The following is a 23,009-nucleotide window of genomic DNA, read 5'->3' as shown; positions in this document are numbered from 1 at the left end:
GAGGAAATTTAGAAAAAGTGTTAGACAAAGTTTATTAAGATATATATGATAAGATATAATAAGATATGATGTGTCTATAATCCAATAATAGCAGTATGACGTGTCGAGATCATAAAATGATAAGTATGTAATCTGATAATCTTTCGATTAAATCGGTAATCCAAACCCTTCCATTCTAGAGTTTCGTAGACGCCATCCGTCAAGAAAATTCAATAACGAGAAATAAAAGGTATAAAAGTAATGAATATGAGTAGTGATGACATTATAATGTCTTTGAGATTCTCGATAACTCAATGACATTTTTCGGTTCGCAAACTGATGCATAAAGGCATAAAACATATAGGTACGTGATATAACAGGGAGTTATATATGTTTGAGTATGAATAGTAACAAATATAGGAGTTTCAAAAATTCATGGATAATATTTCATGTAATACATATGTAATACACAAAACCATGATAAATGACATAGGAATGTCGAGAACGGTGTCGCATTTAAATGTGGTGGCGGAATTGAATACTACTTAGGAGAATGAGCAGAGTTCTTAGATTGGCTCGGCATTCTAAGATAAGTAAAGTTTCTAAAGTATAGTGTAGCATTTAACAGTTAAAGGCAACAATTAAAGGCACTATAGTCAAAGGAAGTTGTAGTCCTACATTGCTAAGGTACCTAATTGTATAAGGCACACATAAGATGCAATCCTGGTTCTCTACAACAACCTGCTCTGATACCAATCTGTCACACCCCCAAAATGGACCAGGGGTAATTGTGACCAATCATATCATAACACAGTTGTATAAGCGAGAACGACTCTAAATGAGACGTTTTATTTATTAAATAAATAGCGGAAGCATTATTCAAAGTTTTACATCATAAGAGTACAGTAAATGGAAAATGTCTTAAACAAAATGATAAATATGAATGATGGACTCCATGCAAGCAGCAAAGCATACATCAATCATCTAGTAGCAAGTAGCAGCTAGCTCAATCATCACCTGAGACAAAACACGCTTAAAGTGTCAACCAAAAAGGTTGAGTGAAATTCATAGGTTTATAAATAATATCCAAAGTTTTAGACCACAAGATTTAGTTTAAAGTTGATTGATATAGAAATATCAATCTAAAAGTGTTGCTGCATTTTGTAATATCGCTACTAAACAAGTTTACCCTATGACACCTTGTACTGTCAGTGTCGTGGAATCATTATTATGTAACCAAAGACCAACGGTCGAATGGTTAGAGACGTTACTCTCAATAGGCCTACTCACAATAATTAAGTTTGCATTTAAACGTAGCAATTGACGATATTACGGTAGAGATTTAGCATGAATCAAAGCATGACAGCATAGTTAACAATTTAGTACTTGTGTCTAAGCGTAAAACAGTTATAAAGCAAGCATGTGTCTCACCCCAAAAGTTATGAAACAGTAAAAAGTGGGGCTATGAAGTTCACCTTAGTAGCACACGAAAGAATTGAACGGAAGGACGTGACCGAGATCTCAACCTAGAGATAGAACGTATGATCAGACATTGCCTAACAGACAATAGTATATAGTACTATATTGATAGTAATGGTTCACTAAAGAATTTCCATTTTCGAAAGGTTACTATTTATGGAAAGTTTCCACTTATAGTAATTTTCCAATTTTAGAAAGTTCGGGTTAATCTTTAGCAAGACGTTGTATAACTTTACTCAAACTTCGTTGCTATCAAATAAGTCAGGAATGACCAGATGTAACCGGGGGCCCAGGATTCTTGACCAGAATCTAAGTCATGGCATTCGAGATCCACAAGCTTACCCATAAATGGCGACCTAGACATCATTCACTTACGACCGTGAGTAGCGATGAAGTTCACATGAATTATACATTATCTTTGATTAACCTTCACTTTAGGTGTATACACACAATGAATTATTAATGTACTTAATAATTATATATGTGATAATATAACCTAAGTTTTATTTAATATTTAGTTATTATACCTTAGCATGTCTTATATATATTAAATATAATTACCTTTAAAAAAATACCTAAATTACTTCAAAAATAATAGTGTTTTATTAATCGAACATTATTCAAAAATATCTAAATAATAAATTAAATATCTAAAATTTACATACATAATTTTTATAGTCTTAGTTAATCATATAGATTAGTAAAAAAATTTAAGAAAACGTTTTTATTATATTTTTGTATTTATTTTTGTTTTTACCCTTAATGTATTCACAAAACAATTTTAATTCTACATAATTACTAAATAAACCCAAATAATTATTTTTATAATTTTTATAAGTTTCTATCAGTCTAATAACCTGTAAAAAAATATTTAAAAAAATATTTTTTTATTATTTTATATTTATTCTTAATTTACCTTCGAATTACATAATAATAGAGTTTAATTATATAATAAATACCAATTCGACCCAAGTAATTATTTTTATAATTTTTTTCAGATCTATATAAGTTTTAAAAACTCAGAAAAAAATTATATATATTTTATTTTTGGTTAAAAGTATTTATTACGAATTTTACATTGTTTTTACGTTTAAACACTACATAATTCGTATTTAATTATAAATAATATTCCATAAATTATCAAAATTATTTTTATGCATCATAACACTTATAATACTAATTATAACATATAAATATAATTAATTTCGAATTTTACAAAGAATATACAATAAATATAAATATAAATGACAATATTGAAAAAAATTAATAAAAATAGAAAGTACCTCAAATTTTCTTTAAGGTTTTGAGAGAATAACTTAAGTTTTTGTATTTGGAAAGAAAAAATGAATGAGGAGCCATGTATTTATAGGTAAAAAATGGTTGGTGAAAAGAAAAAAAAAATAATAAAATAAAGGTGCCAATTTTGACAAAATAATAAAAACATGTTAAAAATATTTTTAATAAGTTTTTGTTTTTGAAAATATTTAGTCAAAATTCATGGGCTCATTATTTAATTTATAAAAAAAAAATCTTATTTCTTTTTATTTTTATTTTTTTATAAGCTAAAAATATATATGATTAAAATAACTTATCATTTAATTAATAATTATGTTACATATAGTTTTAAATATAATACGCATTAATATTAACTAAAGTTATTTTATATAATTAGTGTAAACTTTAGTTAACAGAACATGTCGACTAAAAATAAATATTTGATCAACGTCGAATTTAATTATATATTACGTATGAATAACAACCCTATAGTCAAATTAGTCAATTCAGGTATGGAAATATGAGGGTTGTTATAGTTTAATACTTCGAGGACATACGCACTCGCCAAGTGTACTTTTAGGGGGTATTATTATTACGTTAAGTTAGTTACCGGGTGCCCACGGATAAGCATATACTTTATCATACTGTTTTGATTTACTGATTTGAAACGCTGGTTTGAAGCACTGAAATCTCGTGGTCTACATTACATTACTGATTACAAACAAACTATAACTCACCAACATTCGTGTTGACTTTTTAAGCATGTATTTCTCAGGTACTTAGACGTTGTTGCTTCCACTGTTAGACTTGTTGTTATAGTCTTGGTATTATAGACTTGCTGTTACAGACTCACTGTGTTAGACTTCCGCTGCATTGTTTAGAGATGTCTCAATCATGGAACTTTTACTTTGCATTCACAACTTATGTTACATTTGAACAATGGCTTTGTAATGATCTTTGTGTCACATACTTATGTTAATGCTTTCTATTCTTAGAAGTACGTTATCCTTGTAAAACATTTGACGTTGGTAAAAACGTTACCTTTTCATGAATGCAAAACTTGTTTTAAAACAGTATGTAGTATTATACCGTGTAATGGACCTGTTGTTGATGATCCGTACACGTTGATTTTGTACGAGGCGTCACATAGATGTTTCGTATGCTGATAATTTGACAATGGAACTCATGAACCTAATTGTTGGCATCATTTTCGTTATATTTACAATTTGATGGTATCTCTGAGACATGACACATCAGAAGTATACCTGGCAAACCAAACCCAAAGTGCTCAATTTGGGTCTAATGGGTCTTGCATATGGGTCAAACGGGCCGCGTTGTAAAGTTTCCAGTTTTTGAGATTCGCATCCCTAAAAATTGGTCCAATGAGTTTTTTTAAAACATATTAGTGTTATAATATATAAATATATATATATATATAAATGGATAGTCAATTATTGATACACAAAAGTAATATTATTGTATTACCTAAACTTGTGATATTTTTGCTATAAATAGCCATGAATGCAAGCATTAAACTTGCACCATTTTCTCACACTTACAAAGTGTTTCTTTCTTTCTCTCCATTATCATCTTTATTCTTACACTTCATTATTAGTATTCTTAATCAAGAATCAAATCACTAAAGGTAGTTATAAGCCTACTGAATTATAACATCAAGAATCAAACCACTAAAGGTAGTTATAAGCCTACTGAATTATAACACGTTATCAGCACGATAATCTTAATACTAATTATGGTTGGCTCTGCCACCTAAATGATATATGGTCGGTTATACCACCTGAATAATATATGATCGACACTGTCGTCTAATTATCATTTATGTTACTAACATTTATATTTCAATTATCTAACATTTATATGGCCGACACTGTCGCCTAATTATCATTTATGTTACTAACATTTATATTTCTATTATCTAACATTTATATGGCCGACACTGTCGCCTAATTATCATTTATGTTTACTAATATTTATATTTATGTTATATAACATTTATTAATGATTACTTACATATGGTCGACACTGTCACCTACTTATCATTTATGTTATATTAAATTTATGTTTAATGTTTATATACTTATGAATATAAAGTGACTATAATTTATCATGTTGTTTGTTTTAATAGAAAATGTCGAATCTGGAAAAGCTTAAATTTACTCCTTTAGAATCAACTGGAAACAACTACATGCCATGGGTTATAAAAGTAAAAATGCATCTTAAATCAATGGGCATTCTTGAAGCCATAAATGAAAACAACAATTGTTCTGAAAAAGAACAAGCAACGGCATGTTGCTTTATTCATCAACATATTGATGAATGCTTACAAAATAATTATGTGACTGTAGAAGATCCCCATGTTTTATGGGAAGGTCTCAAAAGCAGATTCAATAATCAAAGAGAAATTTTACTTCCAGCTGCTATGGAACAATGGAGAACATTAAGGTTCCAAGACTTTAAGAAAGTAAATGAATATAGCTCAGCTCTGTATAATACATGTTCACAACTTAAATTCTGTGGACATGAAATAAGTGATGCGGACATGATGGAGAAAACGTTCTCCACAATGAATGCTGCAAACATCACAGTGCAAAGAAATTTGAGAATGCTAAAGTTCAAAACATATCCTGAACTTAATTCATATCTCTTAGTTGCAGAGCAAAATGATGAGCTATTAATGAAAAATCAGCAATCCCGTCCTACTGGTACACTTGCAATCCCTGAAGCAAATACTGCAAATAATTATAAACAGGGACAAGGACGCGGGCAAGGTCGTGGTTATAATAACCATCACCATCATCATGCCAAAAGCCATAACTATGGTAGAAACCATCCTTATGGTAATGGTAATGGGCGAGGACGTGGTCGTGGTCGTGGCCGTGGTGGTCAAAGAAATAATAATCCACGAAAATATAAATATCAACCACAAAACAAGCCCACTAAACAAGATGTTGAAGAAAATTCTTCTAAAAATTCTGAAGAATCTTGCTACAGATGTGGTAGAATGGGCCACTGGGCTAATACTTGCCGAACATCTAAACATCTTGTTAAGATGTATCAGGATTCGCTGAAAGATAAAGAAAAGGAAGTAAACTTTGTGGATAACGTCGATCCAACAGTGACTGAGAAACCATCTGATTTATATGAAGATTTCTTGAATGTTTAAGTTGTGTGTCTTTCGAAAAATAAACGATTTAATATCGTCTGTCTTTGTCATTATGTTTGCTAAATGTTTCAGTACTATCTATTTGCATGTAAAATATTGTGTAATATTAATATTAATGTACTCACTATTTATTTCTTATATATGAAGTTCAATATGAATTTTGCTGGAATACAACATCAATCAAGTGGTGGAGATCTCTGTATAGCAGACAGTGGAACTACACATACTATACTTAAATCCGAGAAATATTTTATTGATCTAAAACCAACGGAAGGAACTATACATACAATATCAGGACCTGCTAACTTGATAAAAGGGATAGGAAAGGCAAATTTCATACTACCAAATGGTACAAAATTTTTAATAAATGATGCCTTATTTTCTCCCAAGTCAAGCAGAAATTTATTGAGTTTCTCCGACATATACCTTAACGGGTATGATTATCAGTCAGTGACAACAAAAAATGAGAAATATTTAAGTATCACTGACAAGAGTCATGTGGTTGAAAAACTGCCAAGACTTAGTTCTGGATTACATTATACACATATAAATGTACCAGAAATACATATGGTAGTTAACGAAAAATATATTGATCCTGGTGTATTCAGTTTATGGCATAACAGATTAGGCCATCCAGGATCAACAATGATGAAAAGGATTATTGAATGTACTCATGGACATCCACTAAAGGATAGAAAAATCCATCATGATACAATGGTTCCATGTACATCTTGCTCTCTTGGAAAATTGATAACTAGACCCTCACCACTTAAGGTTGAGAAAGAATCACCAATGTTTCTTGAAAGAATTCAAGGTGATATATGTGGACCAATTCATCCACCATGTGGACCATTTAGATATTTCATGGTTCTAATAGACGCATCTAGCAGATGGTCTCATGTTTGTCTGTTATCAAGCCGTAATGTGGCATTTGCAAAATTTCTTGCCCAAATTATTAAATTTAGAGCTCATTTTCCTGATTACACCATTAAAAGGGTGAGACTTGATAATGCTGGTGAATTTACATCTCAAGCATTTAATGACTATTGCATGTCTATAGGAATTGTTGTTGAACATTCTGTTGCTCATGTGCATACACAAAATGGTTTAGCCGAGTCATTGATTAAACGTTTACAGTTAATTGCTAGACCATTGATAATGAGAACAAAACTCCCTGTATCTATATGGGGTCATGCAATTTTACATGCTGCTGCATTGATTCGCATCAGACCAAGTGCAAGTCATAAATATTCCCCCCTACAACTTGCTTTTGGTCAAGAGCCAAATATTTCCCATCTTAGAACATTTGGTTGTGCAGTGTATGTTCCAATTGCGACACCACAACGTACAAAAATGGGTCCTCAAAGGAGGTTGGGAATATATGTTGGATATGAAACATCTTCAATATTAAGGTATATTGAACCTATGACAGGTGACGTTTTTACAGCACGTTTTGCTGATTGTCATTTTAATGAAACATTGTTCCCTAGATTAGGGGGAGAAATGAAAAATAAAGAAAATGATGTTTCATGGTGTGAACCTCAATTAAAGTATCTTGATCCTCGCACAAAAGAATGCGAGACAGAAGTTCAAAAGATAATGCATATACAAGAACTTGCAAATCAATTGCCTGATGCATTTACAGATACAAAAACGGTGACAAAATCATATATATCAGCAGTAAATACTCCAGCTCGAATTGAAATTCCAAAAGCTGGCAATAACGTCACTCATGAATCTTTGCCACGTCAGAAACGTGAAAGACCAATTGGTTCAAAGGATAAAAATCCTCGAAAAAGAAAATCAGCTGATAATGAAGTAAAAGAAAGTGTTCAAGAAGAACCACAAATCAGTACTCCTACTGCAGAGGAGATTGATGATGTCAATACAGAAATTGCAATCAATTATGCATATTCAAAAATATTATGAAACCGAAATGAAATGAAAAATCTTGATGAGAAATTTTCATTTAATGTTGCATATGACATCATGAATAATGATGATGATCCAGAACCAACATCTATGGTTGAATGTCAAAATAGACATGATTGGGCTCAATGGAAAGAAGCAATACGAGCTGAATTAGAATCACTCAATAAAAGAAAAGTTTTCGGATCCATCATTCTCACTCCTAAAGATGTGAAACCTGTAGGATACAGATGGATTTTTGTCCGAAAAAGAAATGAGAAAAATGAAGTTACAAGGTATAAAGCTAGACTTGTAGCTCAAGGTTTTTCTCAAAGACCGGGAATTGATTATGAAGAAACGTATTCCCCTATTATGGATGCAATTACTTTTAGGTACTTAATCAGCCTGGCAGTTTCTAAAAATTTAGAAATGCATCTCATGGATGTTGTGACTGCTTACCTATATGGATCACTTGATAGTGATATATATATGAAGATACCTGAAGGATTTAAGGTACCAGAAGCATCAAATGCAAAACCCAAAGAAATGTATTCGATTAAATTACAAAGATCTTTATATGGGTTAAAACAATCGGGACGTATGTGGTATAACCGATTAAGTGATTACTTGATAAGCAAAGGGTATACAAATAACCTTACTTGCCCTTGTGTTTTCATTAAGAAAACAACATCCGAATATGTGATCATAGCTGTTTATGTTGATGATCTTAACATCATAGGTACAAATAAAGAGATCTATGAAGCCATTCAACTTCTAAAGAAAGAATTTGAAATGAAAGATCTCGGAAAAACCAAGTATTGCCTTGGTTTACAAATTGAGCATATGCCTAATGGTTTACTTGTACATCAAACAACATATACTGAAAAGATTTTGAAACGTTTCAATATGGACCAGGCAAAACCATTAAGTACTCCTATGGTTGTTAGATCACTCAATGTTGAAACTGATCCATTTCGTCCATGTGAAGATCATGAAGATATTCTTGGACCAGAAGTACCATATCTTAGTGCAATTGGAACTCTTATGTATCTTACAAATTGTACAAGACCTGACATTTCTTTTGCAGTTAATTTGTTGGCAAGGTTCAGCTCTGCTCCTACCAAAAGACACTGGAATGGGATCAAACACATATTTCGATACCTTCGAGGAACTACTGATTTAGGATTATTTTATTCTAACGAATCAAAACAAGATTTGGTTGGTTATGCTGATGCAGGTTATTTATCCGATCCACATAAAGCTAAATCTCAAACTGGATATGTATTCCTAAATGGAGGTACTGCAATATCATGGCGTTCTCAAAAACAAACACTTGTTGCTACATCATCAAATCATGCCGAAGTGATTGCATTACATGAAGCTACTCGGGAATGTTTTTGGTTGAGATCAATGACACAAATCATTACTGATTCTTGTGGACTAGAACGCGATAAAAGTCCAACAATTATCTATGAAGATAATGCAGCTTGCATAGCACAGATGAAAGAAGGGTATATCAAAAGTGACCGAACCAAACACATACCTCCTAGATTCTTCTCATACACTCAAAATCTCATTAAGGACAACGAGATTGAAATGAGATATGTTCAATCCAGCAAAAACTCTGCTGATCTTTTCACGAAAGCACTTCCAACTGCTATTTTCAGAACACACGTTCATAACATTGGCATGAAACATGTTCAAAAGATGTAACAACCGAAGCGATGTCTACTTGAGGGGGAGTCAACTCCATGCTGCACTCTTTTTCCCTTAGCTAAAGTTTTTCCCACTGGGTTTTCTTTAGCAAGGTTTTTAACGAGGCAGTAACTTATAGTTGATCTTCAACAAACAAAATTGCTATCCAAGGGGGAGTGTTATAATATATAAATATATATATATATAAATGGATAGTCAATTATTGATACACAAAAGTAATATTATTGTATTACCTAAACTTGTGATATTTTTGCTATAAATAGCCATGAATGCAAGCATTAAACTTGCACCATTTTCTCACTTACAAAGTGTTTCTTTCTTTCTCTCCATTATCATCTTTATTCTTACAATTCATTATTAGTATTCTTAATCAAGAATCAAATCACTAAAGGTAGTTATAAGCCTACTGAATTATAACATCAAGAATCAAACCACTAAAGGTAGTTATAAGCCTACTGAATTATAACAATTAGGTCTTAGACAAAAAATAAGAAATGGGTCGATTAGGTTCAAAATCCACCAAGTCCAACAAATAGAGAAAGGTCCAACGGGTCTTGTATATATGCTCCAACGGGTAAAATTTTGAATTTTAGTTGCATGATGTAATTTTCCAACAGGTCGACCCGACCCAACCTGTTTGGGTCTCGACCCATTCAGACCCAACCCGGGTCCCGACCCAACCCATTTGACCCATTTAAATTCTGACCCGTTTCGACCCAAACCCATTTGGGTCTCGACCCAACCTGACCCAACCCGACCCGTTTGCCAGGCATACCAACTCAGAAGCATTGAGGAGACAGTATATTAATTGTTGTAACTTATAACTAAATATCTGCAAAATATTAGACTATTGTTGTTACTGGATGATCAAGAAAAGTAACTGCTTTGGTTGAATTTGCCAAAACAGTAAAAGACTTCGAACCTGCAATTGTAACTTTACAAAAGCTCTTACAGATCTCACAGCACAGATACATTGAAGAACTTAATGATGCAGAGAGAGCATAAAAGGAAATGGAGCAGTGGCAGTATTATGACCCTAAACTTTGCTGAAAAAGAGTGTACCGAAGGTTAGCATGATTTTTTTTTTCTTTCTTTTTTACGTTTTCACTCATATTTGACACACTACTGATTATTAAAGTTATGAACTGAAAATGATCAACTTCAACCCGACCCGACCTGACCCAACCAATTTTGACCGGTACCAATAAGTTATCCAATTGACCACAACATGTTTTCATTCTCTACCCGACTTCACCCATTTAGTTATCCATGGACTTATATGGATTGTGTGGGTTTCCAACAAGTAATCAGTTAAACTAACTAAAGGGAAACAGACTACTACATTTACCATGCGTTTACCATTACAGAGTGTTTTGTAACAACTTATGGAAATACATTGAGAATATTCAAGTGTGAAAAAAGTCAAACAATGACACTGTTTAACACGAAATAACCATCGAAACCAGCTTTAATCGTAACCATTTTTATTAGTCTTGCTTCAGTTTTCTGTTTCATATCGCTGCATGTTTCTCTTTAACATCATCTAACAACAACAAATGTAGGATTAGAAAATCATAAAGTTAACCAACATTGATTTTTAGAAACTTACCTTCATGCGATGAAGCTCATCAGCAGGTGCAGATGGATTGTCCGAAAGCCACTCCCCCGTCTCTGTAACAGCATTTTCCATTTTCTTTAAGGTAGTAGGGCTCATCATCTTATTTGCATAGTATTCTTGCATCTTTTTTTTCATGTCGCATATGCAATTTTCTAGCGCGTTGAATGCATCAGCTTTCTTCTTAAAATTCTGGTCCTCCAATTTGTACTTTTCTGCATCTTTTATCATTTTCTCAATTTGTTCCGCGTTTAATCTTCCATTTTCGTTGGTAATGGTGAGCTGCTTTGTACTACCCGTGGATAGTATCTCAGCTGTGACAGTTAGGATACCATCGGCATCTATATCAAAGGTTACTTTAATTTGTGGAATTTTTTTTGGAGCTAATGGTATTCCTGAAATTGTTAGCTTCCCCAAAAAATGGTTATCTGTGGATCTAGCTCTTTCACCTTGATACACCAAAACTTCTATACTAGCTTGATTGTCGGTAGTTGTAGTATAATTTTTGGTTTTTGTCACAGGTATTACTTTGTTTCTTGGTATCACGACACTAAGTACGTCTCCAATTACGCTTACACCAAGTGACAATGGAGTGACATCGAGTAGCAAAACGTCTTCAACACTAGTGTTACCACTTACACCACTTAAGTTTGCAGCCATTACACCTGCCCCGTACGCAACCGCCTCGTCAGGGTTTATGCTTTGACAGAGCTCCTTCCAGTCGAAAAATTCACGCAACATTTGCTGAATCTTAGGTATCCTAGTCGAACCACCAACAAGAATAATCTCATTTACCCGAGATTTTTCAATTTTTGCGTCACTTAAACATTTCTCCACAATACTGATGCACTTATTGAAAAAGCTCATGTTCAGCTCTTCAAATTTGGCTCGAGTAAATCTCATCGAAAAATCAATTCCCTCGTGTAAGTAATCTAATTCAATTGACGTTAGAGTACTTGACGAAAGAATTCTTTTTGCTTTCTCACAAGCAATTCTTAACCTCCCCAATGCTTTTTGGTTCCCCGTTAAATCCTTATTGTATTTCCTATTAAACTCTCGAACACAATAATCCACCATGGCGTTATCAAAATCTTTACCTCCGAGATGCGTGTCACCCGATACAGACATCACTTCAAATATTTTTCCTTCCTCAATGGTCATCAGAGAGACATCAAACGTACCCCCGCCCAAATCGAAGATAAGAGTATTTATTGTACCGTGAATCATAGACTTATTGTCTAGTCCGTACGCTATAGCAGCTGCGGTAGGCTCGTTGATCATGCGGATGATGTTTAACCCAGCAATAGTGCCGGCATCCTTCGTTGCTTGACGTTGTGAATCATTGAAATGAGCCGGGACTGTTACCACTGCATTTTTCACTACTTTTCGAAGGTATGTCTCAGCAATTTCTTTCATTTTTCCAAGAATCATTGATGAAATCTCTTCAGCCAAAAATTCTTTTTCTTGACCATTGTACTTGACAACAATCTTGGGTGTGTCCGCAGGCCCGTTTATGACCTTAAAAGGCCATATCTTTACGTCTTCCTGCACTTTGGGATCACTAAATTTCCTTCCGATTAATCTCTTAGCATCTGAGATCAAGGCCCGAGTTAGCAATCACATCAAATTAGTTGTTACCCAAATTAAATTAGTATAGTTGGTTCTAGCAAGATTTAGATTAATTTACACTAATGGAATTTGTTATAAGGGATAATATGTCCGGACGGTCACCCAAATGTTCATACATAAATATAATCTAGGCAAAAAGTTTGGTCAGGAAAGTGTAAAAAGATCACCCAAATACCTCATCTTACAAAATTCTACTGTTTGTGAGTTCTTTTTATTGTTATCAGGTACATACAAACTGAAAGACTTGTGTTTACTATTAAAGTGTTGCTATAAATGCTGGTCTTTCCATACTTGGATGGCTTACAAAAATGTTTTTATACTTGTGCACAACAGAAAGACAATATACTATATTTGGGTGGCCTCAGACATGTTATTGATATGTGTCCGCAAGACGAATGGCTCAGGTATTCCATAATAAGAGCTATTAGTCACGTTTTTTTTTTTAATTTGTTTCATAATTTATGTAGAGTTAATGTTCCAGAATTTTGTTTTGGAAAGAAGGGAATGGAAATGAAAATGAATTTAAAACAATTGGTGTTCCCTAGTTTTAACGGGAAAGAAAGGGAATAGAGTGGATGGATAATTTTTCATCACTTCCTTCCAAATTGGAAGAAATTAAGTTCCCTCCCCAGCATTCCCGTTTATTCTCCTTCATCTCATTTTATTTCTTTTATAAAATAACTCTCCTTCATCTCATTTTATTTTATTTCTTTTATAAAATAACTCTGGAACAGACCCTTAACCTTGAGGGCCGACAAAGTAGGTTATAAACTGAGAAAAAGATTGGTATCGTTTTCAATCTTAGATTCTTCATGTATTGGTTCTAACTTGACTTGTTTGAGTGTAGGGCTTTGGTTGTTATCATTTTGTAGATCAAAGGACTTGCAGAATGATGATGTAGCTGAGTTGGTGGTAGAAGTTCAACAGATGAACATTCTGTGTATAACAGCCTAGCAGGTTGAAGTATGCAAGTTGAGGGACTGATTGTGTCAAGTTATGAAGATGAAGGGCCATAATAATATATTGATATGACATACGGAGTATCATAAAAGTAAAAGGGTTTTATATTTCCTTTTTAGGTCTTGTTCTTAGCCATTAGACCATTTGTAACCGTCCAAAGAAACGCCACACTTGGCTTACGTGACAAAAAGAAACACCAGCTTTTATCCGACCGTTTTCATTCAGCGTCATATTTATATGCATTCAACTATGGATGTGTTGGAGGTAGCGGATACTGTCCTTGTCCTTGTAGAGTTTATAGCATAAATAAAAAAACATATAAATTTTAATATACTGATCAAGCATGGATTAGATCCAAGTAGATCCAAGGGGTTCGGTCCACACCTATCAACAAAGATACATATTTTAATATATTATTCTTTGTAAATATGGCCCATCTGTTTCTAAATACGGTATATTTTAATTTATTATTCTTTGTTGCATTTCAAAAGAAAAAAAAAATTAATTTATAAATAATACAGTAAATAAATTAGTAAGGAAAAAGGAAGATGAGTTTCATGCGTGCTTCTTTGAATAAACTCTCAGTTTTTCGAAATAAAAGAAAAATAGTTGGTGATGTTATTGTCATGAATAAAGTGAATTGGGTGTATGGAATAAAGTGGATTGGTCGATGAAAATATAATTAATAAAATAATAATTTCAAATAAATCATATACTTGATTGAAGTGATGGGAATAGACTTTTTCTCATAGGGGTAGGGATGGCAATGGAATAAAGTGGTGGTGTATGGAATAAAGTGATTGGTCGATGAAAATATAATTAATAAAATAATAATTTTAAATTTAATCATATACTTGATTGAAGTGATGGAAATAGACTTTTTTTCATTCGAGAAAGGGATGACAATAGATTAAATATGGATCGGGTGGTGACACACCCACACCCACACCCACACCCACACCCACACCCACACCCACACCGACACCGACACCGACACCGACACCGACACCGTTAAACGGGTTAATGGATATTTATTAAATATTCAAAAATGTTACAACATTTCCTAATTTCCTAATATGTGATTAAAACAAACACGTAATACAATAGAAACTTATATAATGTGGCATGATTAAAATTTATCTATAAGAACGTGTAATATTTGCGAAGATATAACACAATTTTTTAAACTTACTATTGAACATGGACTATAACAAATTAAAATATGTAATTTGTATGCTTATTTGAATAGATATGCGTTTTTATTTTAATATATCATGGTTAGTTCATTATATGATTTCAAGAAAAACATGTGTAGTCGTAAATGTATTTAAAATAGAAAATGTGTTTGCATATATCTATATTTTACATAGGGGTGTGTTTGTATTAGATTCCAACATTATAGATCATGAATTTTTATAAAATTCTTATGCTTGAACTATGAATTTTATAAATAAAACAAGAATAACACATTAAATAAAATGACACAGAGGAAGACTACTTGCCCTTGGCATCAAACTGAAGCAATTGAGCATACAACAGTTGTACACTTTGCAACGAAGCTTGTATCTTTTATTTATATTACTTGTATCCTATATATACTATACATTAAAACTTGTATATTCGCTGCGGAAGGCAAAGTAGCCAATAAAGGTGCATTGTGTAGTCTTGTCAACCAACTTTTATACAGTATTATTAGACCACTCCCAATCATGACGCCGTCATGTGCACTTCCACAGCGCCACATCAGCTTTCTCTCTCCTCCTTTCTCACCACTTCCTCCCATAACACTCTCATAACACACCATTGCCAACCATGACATATTTCCTCAAATTTTATTATTTTTTTTTATTAAAATTCGTTAGTATAAAAATAAAATAAAATAAATAAATCAAATAATGTTAATGAGTAACATAAAAAAATCTGGAATAAAAACTTGAAATATTCAACTACCTTTTATAATGAGGTCCCACATATATTATATAAATATAAATATTAATTATTTAAGTAATATAAATATAAAATAAAATAAAAACACACCACCCACTTCATCTTCTTCTTCCCCTTTTTAACCCATTCCTTCAACCCTCCATTTTTGTTTAAAAAAAAAATCAATTGCAGGTTGCAAGTGTAAAAAATAAATGGAAATACACTGAAAAATTACAAATACACTTGAAAAAGGTCCACGATTACGCCCTCCTCCTCGTGGTTTTGAAGAAATTTTCCAGGGCGACAAGCTGCAGGGCGATCGAGGAAGTGGCCAGGGCGGCACAATGCCATCGGCGCCCTCGAGGGCATGGCCGGATGGCGGGCTGAGTACGTACCGTTGGGAGTGGTCTTACAGTAGAAAACTTTAAAGCTGAATTCGATACGGAATATAAATTACACGTAGTACATTTTACCCACGTAAGCTTGTATTTTTTATTTATTCCATTGCACCCACGTAAGCCATTAGAGTAAAATGAGTTTTGACAATAAAAAAAAAAAAAAAAAAAATTCCACCTAAGCCATCAAACCGGCCTTCCCAACACCAAACACCATTTTAACACTAACTATCACATCAGCACCGCATCAACATTTTTTTTCCTAACTAACCAACCACTAAATGCTAACAACCATAACATAACACAATTTGATCTAACTTCAATATTTAATATTAAACTTATTTTTTATATAAACAGATTATACTCCGTATATATATATCACTTCCAATATTAAACTTATTTGTTCAAGATTATACTACGTAATAAACTAATAACATATGTTTACTATAGATACAAATAATAGACGTAAGCTTACAATTATACAAGCTTATATTTTTTGTTCAAGATATCAAAATTAAAACTAGATCTGAATTTTCGATCAAATACGAACGCACCAAACCACTTCACCGGAATCTTCCTCAGATTTGCAGGTCTCCGGAGGATGTGGTTCTGCAACACCCATAGTGGCGATTGGGGTTCAGATCTGGTTGCAAAACACCGGAGATGGTTACAAAGATGAATCGGAGATGATGATGATGACGATGACGATGTATATGTGTTTGTAAGTTTAGAGATTTTTAGAGATTTCTTTCTTTTGAGTTTGATAATTATTACCGTTTAATTGAGGCTCCAACGGATATATATCCGTGAATCAATTTGTCATCCAATGACGATTCGAAGGATGGTGGAAGGATGGCGGACCAACGGCGGTACGCTAGTACCGGCGCCCTTCAACGGCGGAGGCAACGGCGGGTGGAATGGCGTACCGATACGAGTGGCATAAGGGTGATGATATGTACACCATTTTTATTATGTACACAACCGATCATGTTTACATTGTTGTACTGTACAAACTGTAAAACATAATTGGTTGACATAATTGGTTGTGTATATGACAAAAATAAGTGTCACTCCCCTCAGTTTAATGGCCGCATCATCAAACCAACCTTTCTAACACCGGTATGATGAAAATGGCATTCCTAACACAGGTTATAACAGTTCCATAATTATTTTTTTTGCAAAAACTTTTTTTTTGTAAAATGGTTTCAATCTAATACTGTACTATTTAGTCAAAAAACTCCTGTAATCTGATTTGTTCCTGATTCTTATTCTTATTGTTGATATTTCATTTACATATTTCATCATAAACCGTGACACTAGAAGCAGAGCAATAGATGAATATGTTGAAAAATATAGTACATGAGTGTATAGTTTCGAGTCCTACTATATATGAACAAAACTTGTAGTATATATTTTGTGGATTAATTTGTAATAGTGTTGTGTGTGAGTTTACCTTCAAAAAAAAATAGTGGGAATGTAAAGCATGAAATATTAATTAGTAGACTGACCAAATATGGTGTTTGCAAGGTTTGTAGCTACTTGGTTGATTGCAGCTTCGCCGAGGAACCGCTCTCCATCACGGAAAGCAACAGCTGAAGGTGTGATTCGGTTGCCTTGATCATTTGCTATGATTTCGACTCGATCGTGGTTCCAAACAGCAACACATGAATATGTTGTCCCTAGGTCGATGCCGATGGCAGGGGCTTCTTCTCTGAGTCTCTCCATTACGTTTCAAAACTCCAATAGGTAGATGAAGATTGATTTTAAATGAAAATGCAATAGTTTTAATACTCAAATAGATAGAGGAATATATTGATATTTGATATTGGATCTTGGTTAAATAAACGCAAGTAATCAAAAAGTAAACAACGACCTAAAAGTCGTCATGATATGGAGTACCTTTTATTGGGATGGGACGGACTCTTTCTTAGCAACCACATATTTCCCGTCTTTGGCATTTAGAGGGTACTGTTTTCTGTTAAGTAATGAAGACTTTTATGAAACTAGTTGGTAACTTCTATATGTTTAAAAAATGATCATATTGTTTACCTAAATTAGTTATGTCTAACTACTCCGTATTACATACATAAATAAATAATATAATAATAATTATAATAATAAGATAAAATTCTTCTATATTTTTACTTTATGATGCGTGTAAAATAAAAAAGAACGTAAAAATTAGTTAGAAATGGAGTTGTTAATGGTTAAATTACAAATGGAAAGTAGGAGTATATTTTTTATAATAGCAGGGACGTGTAGTACATTTTGTAAAAGTAGAGGGACAAACCATCTTTTAACAAACAAAAAGTTGATGAGATGATAAGTTGTTTTGTCCAAATATTGGATGTAGACTTATCTACGCGACCATCAATAAAACAAAAAAGCATCAAATATATTAATATTACACAACAACAACAATAATAATAATAATAATAATAATAATAATAATAATAATAAAACGGGAGTTTCTAAACTCTACTTTACCTTGCGTACTTGTCCTCCTAGTATATTTGAGGCGGCTCAACGCGCTTTCTATGGAGGCCTTCGATCTTCCTTGGAGCGTATTGTTACTGCTTCCGGGTCTGGGTTTGGTGATTGGCAGTGGCGGCTTGCCACCTTGCCATTTGCATTTGGAGGGCTTGGTGTTTATTCTGCGGGAGAGTTCGTCATTATGCTTTTGTGGCTTCTCGATTACAGTCTGCTGGGTTGCAGACCAAGCTCCTACGTCATGCGGGTATTGTTGGTCTTTGTCGTGCTTTTGAAGATGCATTGGGTCTGTTTAATAAAACGGTTGGGTTTGATATTTTAGGTAATCCGAGTGAGGTCGCTGCCCCAATACTCATGAAGAAATTGGCAGATGTTTATTTCACAAAGGTTACCGCTTCTGCAGAATCTAGTTTTTCGTTATCTCCCCGACAATCGGCCTTATGGAAATCACAGCAGGGTGATGACACCTCTGCTTGGCTAAGGGCAGTCCCTATTTTGGGGTTGGGTCAGACGATGAACGCAAAGACTTACCGATGTGTGTTGTGCTACCAGTTGGGTGTTCCATTGTTCTCTATCTCGACGGCATGCTCAGCCTGTTCAAGGGTTTTTACTGGGGATATTTTCGGGGATCACGCGGTGTCTTGTGCTGGTATGGTGGGTATTAAGCATCGACATAATGTTGTTCGGGATTCCCTTGTTGGTGTTTGTTATCGATCTGGGATTTCAGCGAGAAAGGAGGTTGACATTGGGTTGTCTGGAGGGAACGACGGGGCCCTCAGACCTGCAGATGTGTTAATTTATTCCTGGGAGTGTGGTCGCGATGTTTGTGTTGACTTGACAGGGTCTTCTCCTTTGACACATTCTGGGCTTTCTGACTTTGTCCCTGGACGTGCTGTGGTTGATGCGGCTCGTCGGAAGCGGGTCAAGTACGAATCTAGCTGTCAGGCGATTGGTTATGATTTCATTTCTTTCTCATTTTCTTCCCTTGGGGAATTAGAGAAGGAGGCTGTTTCTTTGCTAAAGCGGGTGCAGAAGAGTTCGATGGCGCAAGATATTGGTGCCGGTGCTGCTGCTCATATTTTTACTAGGATAGGTTCTGCTATTGCTAGAGGTGTGGGGGCTCAGATTGTCTCTAGGCTTCCCACTAATTTTTTGTAAGTTTTAAAACTTTTAAGTTTATTATAATAATAATAATAATAATAATAATAATAATAATAATAATAATAATAATAATAATAATAATAATAATAATAAAAGACAACAAGCTTGTGAAAGCATAAGAAACACAGCGTCAACAAATTTTTCAGAGAGAAAAAAGGGAAGAAATGAGGAGAGAGAGAGAGAGAGAGAGAGAGAGAGAGAGAGAGAGAGAGAGAGAGAGAACACGGTGAGGTTCTCAGATAACGGCGGAGCACTTAGGGCACGAAACCGATACAACGATAGGCTACAAGATAGATTGATTAGATTATTTGGAATCCATTTGACATCATTCATGTTTTTCAACTTCCCGAAAAATTGAGGGGTTGAAGATCTATGGAAAGCATTCAAACCCTATGGTGAGATAAGAGATGTTTATATGGTTGGAAGGAGATTGAAGAATGGTAGCAGATTTGCGTTTGTAAGATTCGGAAATGTTAGATGTGCAGATCACCTCCTAGCTATCTTAGAAAAAATCAAATTTAATGGGGCTCCAGTAAGAATATTCAAAGCAACTGAAAGAGTGGATGAGGATAATAGGTGTAATATCCGTATTTTTTTTTTTTTTTTTTTTGCCATATTCAATTAAACAAGGATATTAAGTAAATTTCTTACATTAATATAAATAGTCATCTAATTTGCTAATGGGAAAATAATACTCCGTAGTAGCAACATAGCTTTTGGAAAAGATACGTACCCCAACTAATGAATTTAAAATAAGAAATTTGATTATATAAATATATGATATTTATTTAACGATAAATATGGGAGGTAGAATTCGTGTTGTATTTGATTACAATCTCCGTTGGCCATATGCACCTATAAAGTACGTAGCCTACTTTGTTAACCTAAAGATAATAATTTAATTTAATTCATGATAAAGATGAGTAGTCGGCTAACAAGTCTAATTGATATGTTGTTAACTGATTATGATAAATAATAAATTAATCTGTAACAGACTGAAATCCGGGCTAGTTGTAAGTTGTCTATTTTTGCCCTTAGAGTTTGTGCTTAGTCTTAAGTGCTTTTATTTTATTAGTGTTTTATTATAATTGTGTTGTGACCGGTTTGTGACAAGGGTTCCAGAACAGGTTTGTTTATTTTATTTGGACCTCGTTTGGGTTACCTAATCCTGTGCGAAAGATATCAGATAACTGGTAAATACCCGTGTATGATGGGGTATTGTGTTTAACACAAATATATAAGCTTTGACCTGCTTATTTTGTGATGTTTTCAGAAAATTCATTTGTAACTCCCGTACCTAACTTCCACCTCTTCAAACCCTAATCCTTAAACATTGATCTTGAGCTCAAATTGGTGTTAGAATCGTGTTTGTTATCGTTTACTGAGTCTATCAAGGTAAGTAACATGTGTTTTTGTGTTTAATTCGTTGTTAAATTCATGCTTTTGTGTGAGTTTTGTAAAAAGCTTGAATTTGTGTCATAACTAGTGATTTAAGTATTGTTATGGTCAAATTGTTGTGGGTTTTGAGTCTATAACAAGTAGTGAACAAGTTGTGGTCGATTTTGGTGTTTAAAACGAGCTCTAGATCGAGATTTGAGGATTTCATCGTGAAGTCCGTAGCCTTTGTTCAGTTTCTGAGGAAGATGAACACAGTCGGCCGACTGTCGGTCGACAGTCGACCGACTGAGGGTTCAACCGACCGACTGTTTAGTGAACCGACCGACTGAGATTTACCTTCGGCCGATTGATGTATTACCCAATGAATCGACCGACTGGAAAGGTCAGTCGACCGATTGTGTCGACAATCGACCGACTGTAAGTGTCAGTCGACCGACTGTGTGTCCAGGGCAGAATGTTTTACCAAAGTGCCTTTTTCTAGCCGTTATGCTGCCCGTTTGTATTTTGGTGTTCAGGATGTAAATTAGCGGACGCATTTTTTTTTTACTAATTTGCTATAATTCGCTGTCAGTGTGTCTAATTTTGATGGGAACACTATTCTAACTTGGTTTTTGCTATTCTCAGGAGATAAGGACAAGGAGGAAGCTCAGAAATAATAACTGAGCAGTTGCTGGTAATTGGTGAGTGGGTCTATCTACGGACAGAGTTTAAGTAGCATATCATGCTACTGTGGTTGACTCTTTTACCATGCATAGTGTAGAAATTGCCATGTTAGAATAATAATATCGTTGCCTGATGTTGTATGTGAATTTTGTGTACACTGTGTAAATGGCACCAGTCGGGCCTAGGGAGACTGGGGACTCGAGACCGTGCCTAGGAGAGGTTAGAGTCCGTATGAGGTCAACCGTGCCTAGGGGAGGTTGGGTCCATAGGATACTGATTGTGGAGTATAGTGTGAATGATGCATCCCCTGCATCTGGATAACTATACTGTGAATTGAGTAGCAGGGACTATCGGTAGACTCAGGCCCGATCAGCTGGGAGTCGTGTGCTCGTACAAGTCGCCGATCCTCGTATTGTCTTAATGTATGCTAGTTGGTAGTTAGCAAGTGTTGTTGTTAGTATATAGCTTGTATGTGGCTTAAGCTATATCTGTTAGATAGATTCCATTCACTTAGCGGTGCGCTAATCCCCCACATGTTTCCCCCTTTGCAGGTTTAGGTACTGCTAGTCGGGATGGGTATTGATGCAGAAGACATGTTTGACAACCCTACTCTGATGTAGACTTCTGTTTAAATAATGTTTTGTAATAACGTAACACTGTTGTGTATGCTTAAACGTAATTACACGGTTTAATGTAATGACGTGACTTATATTGTATTTGTTAATAAATTCTTTCGCTGTGTTTGTAAAAAAAAAAAATGTCCGGTGTTACATAATCACTTAATAAAAATACGCCGTAATATTGTAGATAACAAATGATGGAGAGCCATGTTCTTAAAGTATACTCCGTAATATTATAGCTATAAGAATGGAGAGATGTGTCATTCCATTTGGTTCTTTAATAAGTATATAAGATACATTAACATTACTTTACCAATAATTAAAAGAGAAAAGGATATTGTAATGATGTTTGAAAAGAAGTCAGTGGGTTAGGTTGTAGATATGCACTAGAGCATTACAGCTCACAATTCATTTAAATTAGTAAAAAAAGTTAATGACCTTATACATACTCAACATACTCTTTATCCTTATATAAATAATACTCTCTGGACCATAAATCATGACAAACCACTCTAAACTTATTTAATCTACATATAGACTCCGTATATTATAACTCTCACATTATACAAGTAGTTGTTCTATGCTTCTCTATCAAATAAGGAATTTCACTA

The 23,009-nt window shown here is 34.0% G+C and overlaps 1 protein-coding gene across 1 annotated transcript; it reads right to left on the bottom strand.

The window, feature by feature from the left end:
- Positions 1–10,834: 10,834 nt before the first annotated feature.
- On the bottom strand, positions 10,835–17,907 carry LOC139886468 (heat shock cognate 70 kDa protein-like). The gene is made up of 3 exons (XM_071870297.1): positions 17,575–17,907; positions 11,151–12,748; positions 10,835–11,084 (listed from the first exon to the last, which is right to left on the bottom strand). The coding sequence occupies exons 1-3, from the start codon at positions 17,789–17,791 to the stop codon at positions 11,040–11,042; spliced, it is 1,860 nt and encodes a 619-aa protein (XP_071726398.1). The 5' UTR covers positions 17,792–17,907; the 3' UTR covers positions 10,835–11,039.
- Positions 17,908–23,009: the final 5,102 nt, after the last annotated feature.

The sequence above is a fragment of the Rutidosis leptorrhynchoides genome, chromosome 1 (genome assembly GCF_046630445.1).
Source record: "Rutidosis leptorrhynchoides isolate AG116_Rl617_1_P2 chromosome 1, CSIRO_AGI_Rlap_v1, whole genome shotgun sequence".
In the NCBI taxonomy this organism is placed as follows: domain Eukaryota; kingdom Viridiplantae; phylum Streptophyta; class Magnoliopsida; order Asterales; family Asteraceae; genus Rutidosis; species Rutidosis leptorrhynchoides.
The sequence above is the reverse complement of the archived record's forward strand: the minus strand, read 5'-3'. Positions and strand labels throughout refer to the sequence as shown.